A 13,250-nucleotide genomic window follows, 5' to 3' on the forward strand; every position below is an offset into this window, starting at 1 on the left:
AAAAAGGTAGCAGTTAGTATAAATCCACCCCTCTCCTCACTATGCAGTGGTACATAAACTGGGGCAAAGGAAACCCTTGCCTGTAGGACGACATGTCAGCAATTATAGCTTGTGCAGCTGGTGAGCAAATAATGAGGGTGACCTTGCATTTGCTGTTCTCAACTAACTGGCTGCATCTACTAAAATATATAGCTTTCTTTCATTTTTAGAATGGCTCTTATCATTGCAAGATTCTTTCTTTCTTTTTTTTTTTTTAATTCAAGCTAATTCAAAAGCAGCTATTAATTTTTAAAATTTCTAACCCGCTTATACGTAAGTAGCTTACACAAATACATGCATACATAATAAAACAATCATGTACGAATACATACAATTTCCTATTTTGAGTAACTGGAGCTACATGTTGCTTTAGCTTTTTCTTTCACCTCCCAAAACTCAGCCCACAAACTGATGACTTGATTTAGAGAACCAAAGTATGTGATCATAAGACAGCCAGGATGGGAGAATAACTAGAGAATGAACTTCTCTTTGATTTAAAAAAAAACAAAGCGAAGCAAAACTTCTCCACATTGGTGGTAGAAAAGGGTAATAGACATATGCTGTAGTTGCCGTAACAAAGCTTTCTTAACGTAATCAGGCTCTAAAGGGCCTATTTTCTAAGGCACATTAGGTGTTTAACATGGGTTTTAACACACGGTAATAAAACAGCTAATGTGCAGCTCAAAGCTGCTAATCCCACGGTAAAACCTAACATGGAATTTTAAGGCAGCGCAGGGAAGGGTCAGGGCATGAGTGCTGTAGCTGATGCATGTTATCATAATGCAGCTTAACTTCAAAACTGTTCAGTAATGCTGTTAAATGCATCTATGTTATCTGCCACAACATCAATGCGTTAGTGGGTTGTCCGATGCGATAACTTCATGTCTGACTCCCCTTCCATACCTCTGGCCCCATGTTAGTGTGTGTTTATTGAGTGCTCAGAGCTGATGTTAAAGTACATTGTGCAAAACCTCAATCGCACTTTGCTAAATGTGCCCCAATTCAGATTTCATGCCTAGCACTAATTATTGACCTTGATGTATTTTACATTTCTTTTGCAGGAGTTTGCGCCACGTATAATTGTGATGTACTTGATGGCAGTTGTTGCTTTCCTTTTCTACATCTCTAAAGTCCCAGAAAGATATTTTCCAGGTGTGCATACATGATTCTTGTAATATAATAACTTAACCTTAGATAAACACACTTTCTGTTGTGTAAAATTTCCTCATCTGTCAGAATGACAGTAAACTTAATTGAACAGGTGAGGCTGTTTGATGCATTTTACCAGATCGTATAATAATAATTTCATAATAATAATTAGATTTGTATAATACTCATTGTCTAAGTAAGATTCCAACATGTCTTAATGTACTGCTTTAAAAAACAAAATAAATTAAATGTTGGCCAGTGTGGCAAGCAATCTGACAGTCCTGGCATGAAACTAGTTGTTTCATCAGGAATGGTGGAAACTACCTTCTATGCCCCGTACTGAAAAGGTGACCCAGTGCTAGTCTGTGGCGGTTGAGACAAAGCATAGAGTGGAGGAATGGCCTAATGGTTAGTGCAGCAGCATGAGATCCAGAGGAACCAAGTTTGATTCCCACTGCCACTCCTTGTAACTCTTGGTAAGTCACTTAACCCTCCATTACCCCAGGTACAAAATAAGTACCTGTACGTATAGTATGTAAACCTCTTTGATTCTAACTACAGAAAGGCAGTATATCAAATCCCATCCCGTTTCCATAGTGGTGAGAGCAGCAGGCTCTGAGTCAAAGAAGCCAAGGTTCAGATCCACTGGCGTATCTTATGACCTTGAACAAACCAGTTTACCTCCCTTTTTTCAGGTGAACTTAATTTGTAAGCCCTCGAGAGACAGCAGAATACCCAAATGTAACTTACATCATATATTGAACTGCCAGTGAAAAGACATTAGATAAATCTAAAGTAAATATATTTCTAGTAGGTTTGAGACCAGTACGTACAGCAGTGAAGTCTTGTAGATTTAAAAACTATGGGCCCGTTTTATCAAGCTGCAGCAAAAGGGGGCCAGCACTAGTGTTAGCGCGTGTTTTTGATGTGCACTGAGGCCCCTTTTTTACCGCGGCGGGTAAAAGGGTAGGCCTTTCTTTTCCACAGGAAATGGCCATGTGGCAAGTAAAGCACTTGCTGCGCAGCCATTTTGAGGGGAGCCCTTACCGAAAATCTCCCAGCTAAATCTTTTGGTTGTCCCCACCTGCAGACTGATAGCCCATGCTGCTATACGGAGCATTCAATTGTGGGTCCTACCCTATGGACTGCCCTTCCTTCTCACTTAACGTCAGCTGGACTCACTACAAACTTTTACTCAGTTTAAGATGTACCTTTTTGCTAAGGTGTAAAGGTTCTTCCCTTGTGGAGACCTTTTGGACACAACTGCCATTCTCTGTTCTTTGACTTGTTGCTTCCCTCTCTTTCTTGTCCATGATTGTAGTTCTCATCATCTCTTCTCTACTGCTGTACCTCCTTCCTGTCGCACATTATAGTCCCCTGTATCTTTTCTCTACTATTCTTCTTGCTCCTCTTTTCTTTTTAGTGTTGTACACTGCCAGGATAGCTCCTGATGTGCGATATAGCAAGTTCTAAATAAATTTGAATAATATTGGAGATCCCAGCAGCTATTTTGAAATTAGCACCAGCATAAGCAAGAACAACCTCAATATGGCTGCCAGGCAGCCATTTTAAACCAGCAGCGGCACTGGGCAGGAAAGGGTGGTGCGCTTTCCTGTCCCTAAAGAGGCCATTAGACCACCAGGGCTTGTTAAGGTAGGCCTGGGGAGGGCCCACTAATGAGTGGGAGGATGGCAGCACCACGGAGGGACCTGTTTTCTGGTGGGGGGGGGGGCAAGCTTGGCATGGTTGGTTTCAGTTTTGTCTGCTGGTTTGGTTTCAGCTGGAACCAAAACCACTGGTTTTGGTCAGCCTTTATCCCCCCCCCCCCCCCCCCCCCCCCCCCGCAGCTGTCTGTTCTCCAAGCTTAAGAACTCTAACCTCTTTAGCCTTTCCTCATATGAGAGATGTTCTATTCCCTTAATCATTTTGGTCACCCTTCTTTGAACCTTTTGAAATTCATAAATTCTTCTCTCTTTTTTTTTTTTTTGTGAGATATGGTGACCAGAATTGCACAATGTGAAAAATAATTGAGGAAAACAATCTGGAGTTCTAAATACCTTTAAATGGCTAAGAACCCAGCAAATAATTCAATAATATATGGTATCAATAATGTGATAAAACATGAGGAAAAGACTTCAAAACACCCAAACGCTTACTATAATTTCAGTGTCTTTCAGTGGGGTTGTGTTATTCATCATTGGTCTAAAAAAACCTTGTGATATTTTAATTTTACTTGTAACTATATTGATTAAGCATTTGGGTGTTTTGAGGTCTTCTCCTTGTTATTGATACCATATATTATTGACTTATTCGCTGGGTTCCTCATTGCATTGTTGACCAGAATTGCACACAATACTCAAGGTGAGTTCGCACCATGGAGCAATACAAAGGTATTATAATATTTTTTGTCTTATTTTCTATCACTTTCCTAATAATTCCCAATATTCTATTTGCTGTTTTGGTTGCTACCACACACTGAGAAAAAAACTTTGTATGATCCATGATGATACCTAGATCTTTTTCTTAGGTTGTGACTCCTAATGTGGAACCTAGCATCAACTAACTATGATTTGGATTAGTCTTCCTAATGTGCATCACTTTGCATTTGTCCATATTAAATTTCATCTGCCATTTTGATGCTCAGTCTTACAATTTCCTAAAGTCCCTCTGCAATTTCTCTCAAGCTGCTTGAGGTTTAAAAGCTTTGAATAGTTTTGTGTCATCTGCAAATTTATTCACTTGATTTGTTGTTCCCATTTCCAGATCATTTATAAATATGTCAAATATCACCGGTCCCAGTACAGATTCCTGGGGCACTCCACCCTCCTCCATTTAGGGAAATGGTCCTTTAACCCTACTCTCTGTTTTCTATTAACCAGTTCCCAATCCACAACAGAGCATTGTCTCCTATCCCACAGCCTTTTAATTTTCTCGGATGCCTCTCATGAGGGACTTTGTCACATGCTTTCTGAAAATCTAGATACACTACATCAACTGCCTCATCTTTATTCAGCAAAGTAGTGAGGCAAGATTTCCCTTGGCTGAATCCATGTTGACTCTGTTCAATTAAACCATGTCTATCATTTTTCCCAGCACTAACATCAGACTCACCAGTCTGTAATTTCCTAGACCACCCCTGGAACCCTTTTAAAAAATTGGTGTTACATTGACCACCCTCCAATCGTCAGGTTCCATGGACGATTTTAATGATGGGTTACGGATCATTAGTAGTAGACCATCAGTTTCATTGTTGAGTTCTTTCAGTACCCTGGTGTGTATACCATACAGTTTAGGTGATTTACTACTCTTTAACTTGTTGATTTGGTTCAGTACATCTAGGTTCATTAAGATTTGTTTCAGTTCTTCCGTATCATCACCCTTGAAAACCGTTTCTGAGACACATAGATCTCTTACATTCTTTTCAGTAAAGACCAGTGCAAAGAATTCATTCATTCTTCCTGTTATGGCCTTGTCTTCCCTGATTGCTGCTTTTGCCTTTTGATGTGCAAGTCACAGGAGAGGGAATTTGGGGTGATGGTGAGTGAGGATATTAAGGGATCCTTTTACAAAGGCATGCTAGCGTTTTTTAGTGCACACTAAAAATAAGCATGCACTAAACGCTGGAGATGTCCATATATTCCTGTGGGCATCTCTAGCATTTAGCTCACACAAAAAGCACCCCCACGTCTTCGTTAAATACCTCCTAAGGTAGCAAAAGAATGTGACAAGGTAGTGGCCAAAGCCAGAAGGAAGCTAGGCTGCATAGAGAGGTGCATAACCACCAGAAGGGAGGGTGTGATCATGTCCCTGTTTAAGTCATTGGAAAGGCTTATTTTGGAGTATTGTGTTCGGTTTTGGATGCCATAATTTGCTAATATAAAAAGTCTGGTTTAGAGGAAGGTGATCAAAGTGGTATGGGGTCTGCGCCAGAAGATGAATGAGAAGAGACTTGAAGACCTATATATAGACCTAGAAAAATGGAGAGATAGGGAAAGGGAAATGGGAGATATGATACAGACATTATTAATGAACAATCAAATGTCTGTCAAAATCAGGGAAACTATAGGATATGAAATTAAACTGCAAGAAGGTAAACTTAAAAACAGTATCAGAAAGCATGTTTTCAGTAAAAGGGTAGTGGATACCTGGAATACCCTCCCTACCAGTGGAGGTGGTTGGGACAGAGTAACAGAATTCAAAACATATGGGATAAACACAGAATATTCCTATCTAGCAAGAGGAGGGGATCAAAGTAAAATAAGTTACATAGAGGGGTATTACCTGCACGGAGTGGCAGATACAATCCTAAACAAAGATATAGAGGAGATATCCTCCATGTTCTGCACAGAGCAACAGGTATGACTTTAGCCACCTTGCTGGGCAGACTAGATGAACCATGTTGGTCTTTATCTGCTGTCTGTAACTGTTACCATATTATATGACCCACTGGTGGTGACACGCTTTGAGACCTCGGCTGACTCTTCATTTTCCTGGATTTTGGAAGCAAGTCCTGGAACTTGGAACCTCCCTGGAGGCTCATGCTGGTGGAAGCTGCACTGAACTGAAACTGCTCAGCTGGGCCTGGGAGTAGGAAAGAAGACAAGAACAAGTTGTATTAATGAAAGACTTCCGTTGGTTCTGACAAGGGAGTCGGCCTATATTTATTGTTAGTATTTGGATTTTGCTCACACCTTTTTCAGTGGTAGCTCAAGATGAGTTACATTTAGGTATACTGGGTATTTCCCTGTCCCTGGAGGGCTTACAATCTAAGTTTGTACTTGCCCAAAATCACAAGGAGCAGCAGAGGGATTTGAACCAGCCACCTCTGGATATCAGGCTCAGTGCTTTAACCACTAGGCCACTCTTCCACTCATTTAGGCCAATGCAAGTTAACAGGTTAGTTTATTTTATGTTAATTTGGTTATAGAATTACCACATAAATGCTTATATTGCATGAGAAGATGTGCCTATTTACTGCAGTCTCTGGACCGAAATATGTAGGAGAGCATCACACTAGGATTACTAATTATATCACTGCTTCAGTGAGGTCTGACCACAGGGTTTCCGTGGTGGGCAACAACTACTGCTGTTCATGGCCCATTTGTATACGTCTTTTTTTCTTTTTTATTAAAGTTTGAAAACTAGAATACTATCGAAAACAAGACAAAAGAAAATTGTCACAGTGCAATATATCTTGCTAGGTAATATAAACCACTAGTAAAAAAGCCCCGTTTCTGATGCAAATGAAACGGGGGCTAGCAATGTTTTCTTCTGTGTGCATGTGGGAGTCTGTGTGTCCGTGCCCTCTGGCCTCTCTCCCCTCCCCCCTCTGAGTCCTTCACTGTTACAGAGCCAGCGATTTGATTTCGTGCTCTGCTGTTTTCCTTCACTGACTGTGTTACAGAGAGGGCGGGGCAGACACTCATAGGAAAACCGGATATCTCGCCCCCTTCACACTTCCGGCTGGAGGCTTCATAGAACGTTGGTGTTGCCTTTTATATAGAGAGATACCCTAACTTTTTGGCATGATGCTATTACACATATCTGAAGCAAGATTGTCTTGTTGTTATCCCCCCAGGGGCCCATTTGTATACTTCTAATGTATGGCATGTAAACGGGTGATCTGTGTAAGAATTTGGCCATCAATTGGCAAATTGTATATGTTTGAAAATCAGAAACAATGGATCAGTATTTTGGAGAAGAAATTCTCACCTAAAATCACAATTGCTTTACTATGGGAAGCAGTAAAGAAGCTGCAAAATACTGGTTTCAGATCCATTCCAAAGACACTACCACCTTAGCTCAAGGCAAGAAAGACAGACAGGGATAGAAAGAAGTGAAGGGGACGTGATTAACAGTCTGATTTAGAATGGAAGAAAGCTACGAAACTTTACAAAATTGCAATTTATAATGTTTAAGAAATCATATTTTGCCTCTTTAATAGATAATCCTTCATTTTTATCTAGACTGTTTACTATATTTAGAGGTCTTGTACCTAAATTTTACACTAACGATACGAAAAGTATCCATCAGCTGCAGTACTAGCTTCTTACTTTGAAGTTAAGAAATTCTGTTTCTCTGATTCTAAATTTGGTTTCTGAACTTTCAACTTTAGCGCTGTTGAATTTGCAATCAATTCCAGCAGAGTATGGAATTCTTTTAAACCTGCTAATGAAAACAAGTATCAGCCCTTCCAAGCTAGCCTCTTCTTCCTGTATGTTAGACAGTTGTCCATTTTATATCATGACAACAGCTCCATCTTTAGTAATTAATTGGATCACTTTGTTTTTGAACTCTCCTTTTGATCTAGGTTATTACCCACTGAGTTTAGGTGGTAGTGTTGTAAAGAAAATAGATGCTGATCCTAGTTTACTTTCTAATTTTCGTCTTGCGGCCAGAATTCCTCTTATTTCTAAATTATCTGAAAATTATATAGATATATAAATAGCTGTGGATGACTAAGTCCGCTTCAATTCAGATTTAGGGCTTTTCACAGTACTGAGTCAGCCTTGTTAGCTCTTGTTTCCCAGTCCCGTCCTATCCTATCTAATTTATCTAGGAATCTTCACGATATTGACCCTTCATCTCTATCCTCCCATGTTTCAAACCTCCTCTCTACTGTGGCACCATCCACGTCTGTCAACGAGGCTGTTTCTTCTTACAACAATACTCTATCCTCTGCCTTAGACACTCTTGCACCTTTGATGACCCGCCCTGTAAGGCGTACAAAACCCCAACCTTGGCTGACTTCTAATATCCGCTACCTACGTTCCTGTACCCGCTCCGCCGAACGCCTCTGGCGGAAATCTCGGGCCCTTGCTGATTTCTTACACTTTAAGTTCATGCTGACCTCCTTCCAATCTGCTCTTTTACGTGCCAAACAGGATTATTATATCCAACTGACCAACTCTCTTGGCTCTAATCCTCGACTTCTCTTCACCACATTGAACTCTCTCCTCAAGGTGCCCCCTCCCCCAACTCCCCCTTCATTATCTCCTCAGACCCTTGCTGAATTCTTTCACAACAAGGTTCAAAAGATAAACCTTGCTTTCTCTACCTCACCACCTCTCCCTCCACTAGTCCGTTCCCCTCTCTCTCCTCCCCTCATTCCCTTTCCTCCTTTCCTGAAGTTACTATTGAGGAAACTACACTTCTCCTTTCTTCCTCAAAATGTACCACCTGTTCCTCTGATCCCATTCCCACCCACCTTCTTAATGCCATCTCTCCTACTCTTATTCCTTTTATCTGTCACATTCTCAACCTCTCACTTTCCACTGCGACTGTCCCTGCTGCCTTTAAACATGCTGTGGTCACACCTCTCCTTAAGAAGCCTTCACTTGACCCTACTTGTCTCTCTAATTACCGACCCATCTCCCTCCTTCCTTTTCTCTCCAAATTACTTGAGCGTGCTGTTCACCGCCGCTGCCTTGATTTTCTCTCCTCACATGCTATTCTTGACCCATTCCAATCTGGTTTTCGCCCTCAACCGAAACTGCGCTTACTAAAGTCTCCAATGACCTATTACTGGCTAAATCCAGAGGTCAATATTCCATCCTCATTCTTCTTGATCTTTCCGCTGCTTTTGACACTGTCGATCACAGCATACTTCTCGATACCCTGTCCTCACTTGGTTTCCAGGGCTCTGTCCTTTCCTGGTTCTCTTCCTACCTCTCCCTCCGCACCTTTAGTGTTCACTCTGGTGGATCCTCTTCTACTTCTATCCCTCTGCCTGTCGGCGTACCTCAGGGTTCTGTTCTTGGTCCCCTCCTCTTTTCTATCTACACTTCTTCCCTTGGTTCATTAATCTCATCCCATGGCTTTTCCTACTATCTCTATGCTGATGACTCCCAAATCTACCTTTCTACCCCTGATATCTCACCTTGCATCCAAACCAAAGTTTCAGCGTGCTTGTCTGACATTGCTGCCTGGATGTCTCAACACCACCTGAAATTAAATATGACCAAAACCGAGCTTCTCATTTTCCCCCCCAAACCCACCTCCCCGCTCCCCCCGTTTTCTATTACTGTTGATGGCTCTCTCATTCTCCCTGTCTCCTCAGCTCGAAACCTTGGGGTCATCTTTGACTCTTCTCTCTCCTTCTCTGCTCATATCCAGCAGACCGCCAAGACCTGTCGTTTCTTTCTTTACAACATTCGTAAAATCCGCCCCTTTCTTTCCGAGCACTCTACCAAAACCCTCATCCACACCCTTGTCACCTCTCGTTTAGACTACTGCAATCTGCTTCTTGCTGGCCTCCCACTTAGTCACCTCTCCCCTCTCCAGTCGGTTCAAAACTCTGCTGCCCGTCTCATCTTCCGCCAGGGTCGCTTTACTCATACTCCCCCTCTCCTCAAGACCCTTCACTGGCTCCCTATCCGTTTTCGCATCCTGTTCAAACTTCTTCTACTAACCTATAAATGTATTCACTCTGCTGCTCCCCAGTATCTCTCCACACTCGTCCTTCCCTACACCCCTTCCCGTGCACTCCGCTCCATGGATAAATCCTTCTTATCTGTTCCCTTCTCCACTACTGCCAACTCCAGACTTTGCGCCTTCTGTCTCGCTGCACCCTATGCCTGGAATAAACTTCCTGAGCCCCTACGTCTTGCCCCATCCTTGGCCACCTTTAAATCTAGACTGAAAGCCCACCTCTTTAACATTGCTTTTGACTCGTAACCACTTGCCTCCACCTACCCTCCTCTCTTCCTTCCCGTTCACATTAATTGATTTGATTTGCTTACTTTATTTATTTTTTGTCTATTAGATTGTAAGCTCTTTGAGCAGGGACTGTCTTTCTTCTATGTTTGTGCAGCCCTGCGTATGCCTTGTAGCGCTATAGAAATGCTAAATAGTAGTAGTAGTAGTAGTAGTAGTTGTTGTTTCTGATGCAGAATTACTTATGGCAAAAGAAAAATCCTTGATTTTGTTACAGTTTGATCTAACAGCTGTATTTACACAGTTGACCATGAAATTCTGTTGTTAAAACTAAATTCAATAGGCATATCCGGTAATGTACTCCAATGGTTTAAAGAACTTTTAATAAATAGAAGTTATTCTGTTTAAAATGAAGAAAAATCTTTTTGGATACCGTCTTGTGGGGTCCCTTAGGGCTCTGCATTTATATGTTAAATATGGATTATGGATTTTCTCTTTTGGCTGTACTTTTTTATTCGTATGCTGATATGTTGCTTTTGGTTCCTGTCAGTGAGAATTGGTTAAATGCTATACATATAGTCACTAAATGTATTAATGTGATTCAATGTTATAGTTCAGTTCAAACTAAATCCCAGTAAGACCAATTTACTTTGGCTTGCTCGTAAAGAAACTTTCATTCCTCAAAGATTTTAGGTATTATATTAGACACCTCTCTTTCTTTTGAGCCACAGGTACGTCATTTAACCCAAATTATTATTTTTTAATTACGTCAACATTTGTCAGTTCTTTGATAGCGCTCATTTTTCATTCTAGCATAACGAGTCATTTGGATTATTGTAATGTTCTCTACTCATCAGTTTCAGAGAAGCTAGGTTCAAAATTACAATTATTACAAAACACAGCTCCTATACTTATTTTGGGTTTTAAGAAATTTGATAGTCCTACTGCTGCTCTTGTTGCTTTGCACTGGCTTCCCATCCATGTGAGTGCCAAATACCTTGTGCAGAGAGGAATCTGCCTTTGTTTGTTTAAGGGCCATATATCTATATGTGCTGCTTCAAAGGGGTGCTCCTTTCCTGGTTTTCTAATCTTTGGGATCTCAGACTCTTCCACATTGTTCTCTGGGATGTGCTGTCTGCTTGTACCTATGAGTGCCAGAGGAGTGCCCTAGTGGTTAGGGTGGTGGACTTTGGTCCTGGGGAACTGAGGAACTGAGTTCGATTCCCACTTCAGGCACAGGCAGCTCCTTGTGACTCTGGGCAAGTCACTTAACCCTCCATTGCCCCAGGTACAAATAAGTACCTGTATACCATATGTAAGCCACATTGAGCCTGCCATGAGTGGGAAAGCGCGGGGTACAAATGTAACAAAAAATAAAAATGTTAAATTGGCCCTTAAAGGCAACACAGTCCTCCTCTTAACCTGCATTCCCTTTCCACCTTTAACTCCATGATTACAACTAATGGGGGGGGGGGAAAACCCCATGTATTCAGCGTAAGAATCCTATCCTCTACATTCTTTCCTCACTTGTATATTGAGATTTAAATCTTTCCACATTGATTTTCTATAACTGTATGCTAACCACAGTGCTTTAGCGGCTATTTCTACAAGTACTTGTAAGTACTTAGCTTCAGGTAGAGGACAGATAATCAGGGGGCTTATGAAAGATAGGAAAAATGTGAAAGGTAGTACTCTGATTAGAAACCGTTCCACTAAGATCAGATCAAAATTCTTATAGCCCAAAGTACTGATATAGACACAAGGCTCAGGTGTTATATAAAAATAAAAGCCAATTTATTATTTGGTAGCAGTAAAACACTTAATATACCCAAAATGATGGTAAAGTACTGAGTTCTTATGTACCTGTCAAGGCAGTGTACAGGACACACACCTACAACTGTATCCTGAAACTAATCGGTGCTTCTAACTCAAGACATGTAAAAGAAGAAACAAATACAACTTGACTTGACAGATAGCTCTCTCACTCAGGATGATGTAGGTGGAAGCAGGCAGGCTGTAGGATCTCTTGAGGGACAGGAACTGCAGCAACCAGCTGGCAGATGGTCTCTCAGGCACGATCAGGCAGCAGGTGAGCGCTCACCCAGGCGGGCAGGAGCCACATGGTTACAAGCCTCAGATCTGTTCATCAAGTCGATGGCTCAGATCAGGGCTGTCTTCTGTCCCATGGACGGCAGCTTCCGCGTGAACTGCTCAAGATAACACCCAAAGGTGATGTTTTGCGTGAGGAAGGGTTTCTTATAACCTTTCCTTGGGTTTAGAGAGCTATACTGCTCAGAATAACAAATCTGGGACTTTCGATTGTTGTGGCTTAAAGGACCAATCAACAGGGCCATCAGCGCCATGAGCAGATTGGTCCAGAATATTATTCTGTAAACAAAGTTGTTGATTAAATTATTTTTGCTTTTCTGCAGCCTTGGCTATGTCAGCAATGTTCCTTTTCACTGCTTAATAGGTCTGGGCCTACTGAGCCAGCAAGCCTTAGCATGAGCTGACTTGTCCTAACTTGGAAGTGCCTTTTCTGTAGGGCTATTCTTTTGTCCCCACAAATCCATACATTTGCCTCTTAAATACTGTAATTCTGTTCAAAGGGCCGCCATGCCCTTTTCATCTGTTCCAGCTCAACTCCCCCAGACTTCACTATTTGCAAAACACTGCTGCCTAGCAGCTTGCTTGCGCCAAAATACAGTAGGATGCTGATTATCTGGATTAACCTCTAGAGAGCAGTCTGGCTAATGAAAATTCCAGATGAATGGCTATTCCTTTTTGAAATGAGCACATACTTTGAGCTTTACATGTTGAGCATTTAATTTTTATTTTCAATAATAAATGGGGAAAAAAACACCAAACTATTTGTGATGTTGGGTCTTGTTTTATTTTTATTATTTTTTTTTACTGTTTATCAGGCGTAATGTGATAACTATAATACAGAGATTATGATAAGAAAATTAAAAAAAATAAAGAACAGAAGCAGGCCAATCAGGGGTAATCTGAGTTCAGATAATCGACATCCTAATATATTTCATTTCCAGGATGCAGTGTACCATAGTCATTGTTATCTCTAAGTCTTCTGTAGTTCTGCTCTTTCTTACACACTAGTGCTCTTCGCCCTTTTCCTTCCTCTTTTTTTTTTTCATCCCCCCCCCCCCCCCCACACACACACACACACACACACACACCGATATCTCCTTTCAGCTGGTTGTAAATCAGTTTATGCTGTGCACTAAGTGCTGCCTGATGGATTTTCATCCCACTTTCAAATCTTGTCTGAAGGCTTTTGCCCCATACTCTCCTTTCCGGCATTACTGTGCAATATTGTATTTAGTTGACTTCATTAGGCCCCCTTTTGCTTGTGGCATTTTATGCTATTTACTGTGATTCATGCTGGC

General features: G+C 41.4%; 1 protein-coding gene across 1 annotated transcript in view; it reads left to right on the forward strand.

Annotated features, from left to right (window-relative positions):
* PAQR3 (progestin and adipoQ receptor family member 3) overlaps positions 1-13,250 on the forward strand; it is a 42,454-nt gene that overhangs the window by 23,571 nt on the left and 5,633 nt on the right. Inside the window, exon 6 of the mRNA XM_030190555.1 lies at positions 1,101-1,191. Coding sequence (XP_030046415.1) covers positions 1,101-1,191 — 91 coding nt within the window. The remainder of the gene's footprint in view (positions 1-1,100; positions 1,192-13,250) is intronic.

The sequence above is a fragment of the Microcaecilia unicolor genome, chromosome 2 (assembly GCF_901765095.1).
Source record: "Microcaecilia unicolor chromosome 2, aMicUni1.1, whole genome shotgun sequence".
Classification (NCBI taxonomy): Eukaryota; Metazoa; Chordata; class Amphibia; order Gymnophiona; family Siphonopidae; genus Microcaecilia; species Microcaecilia unicolor.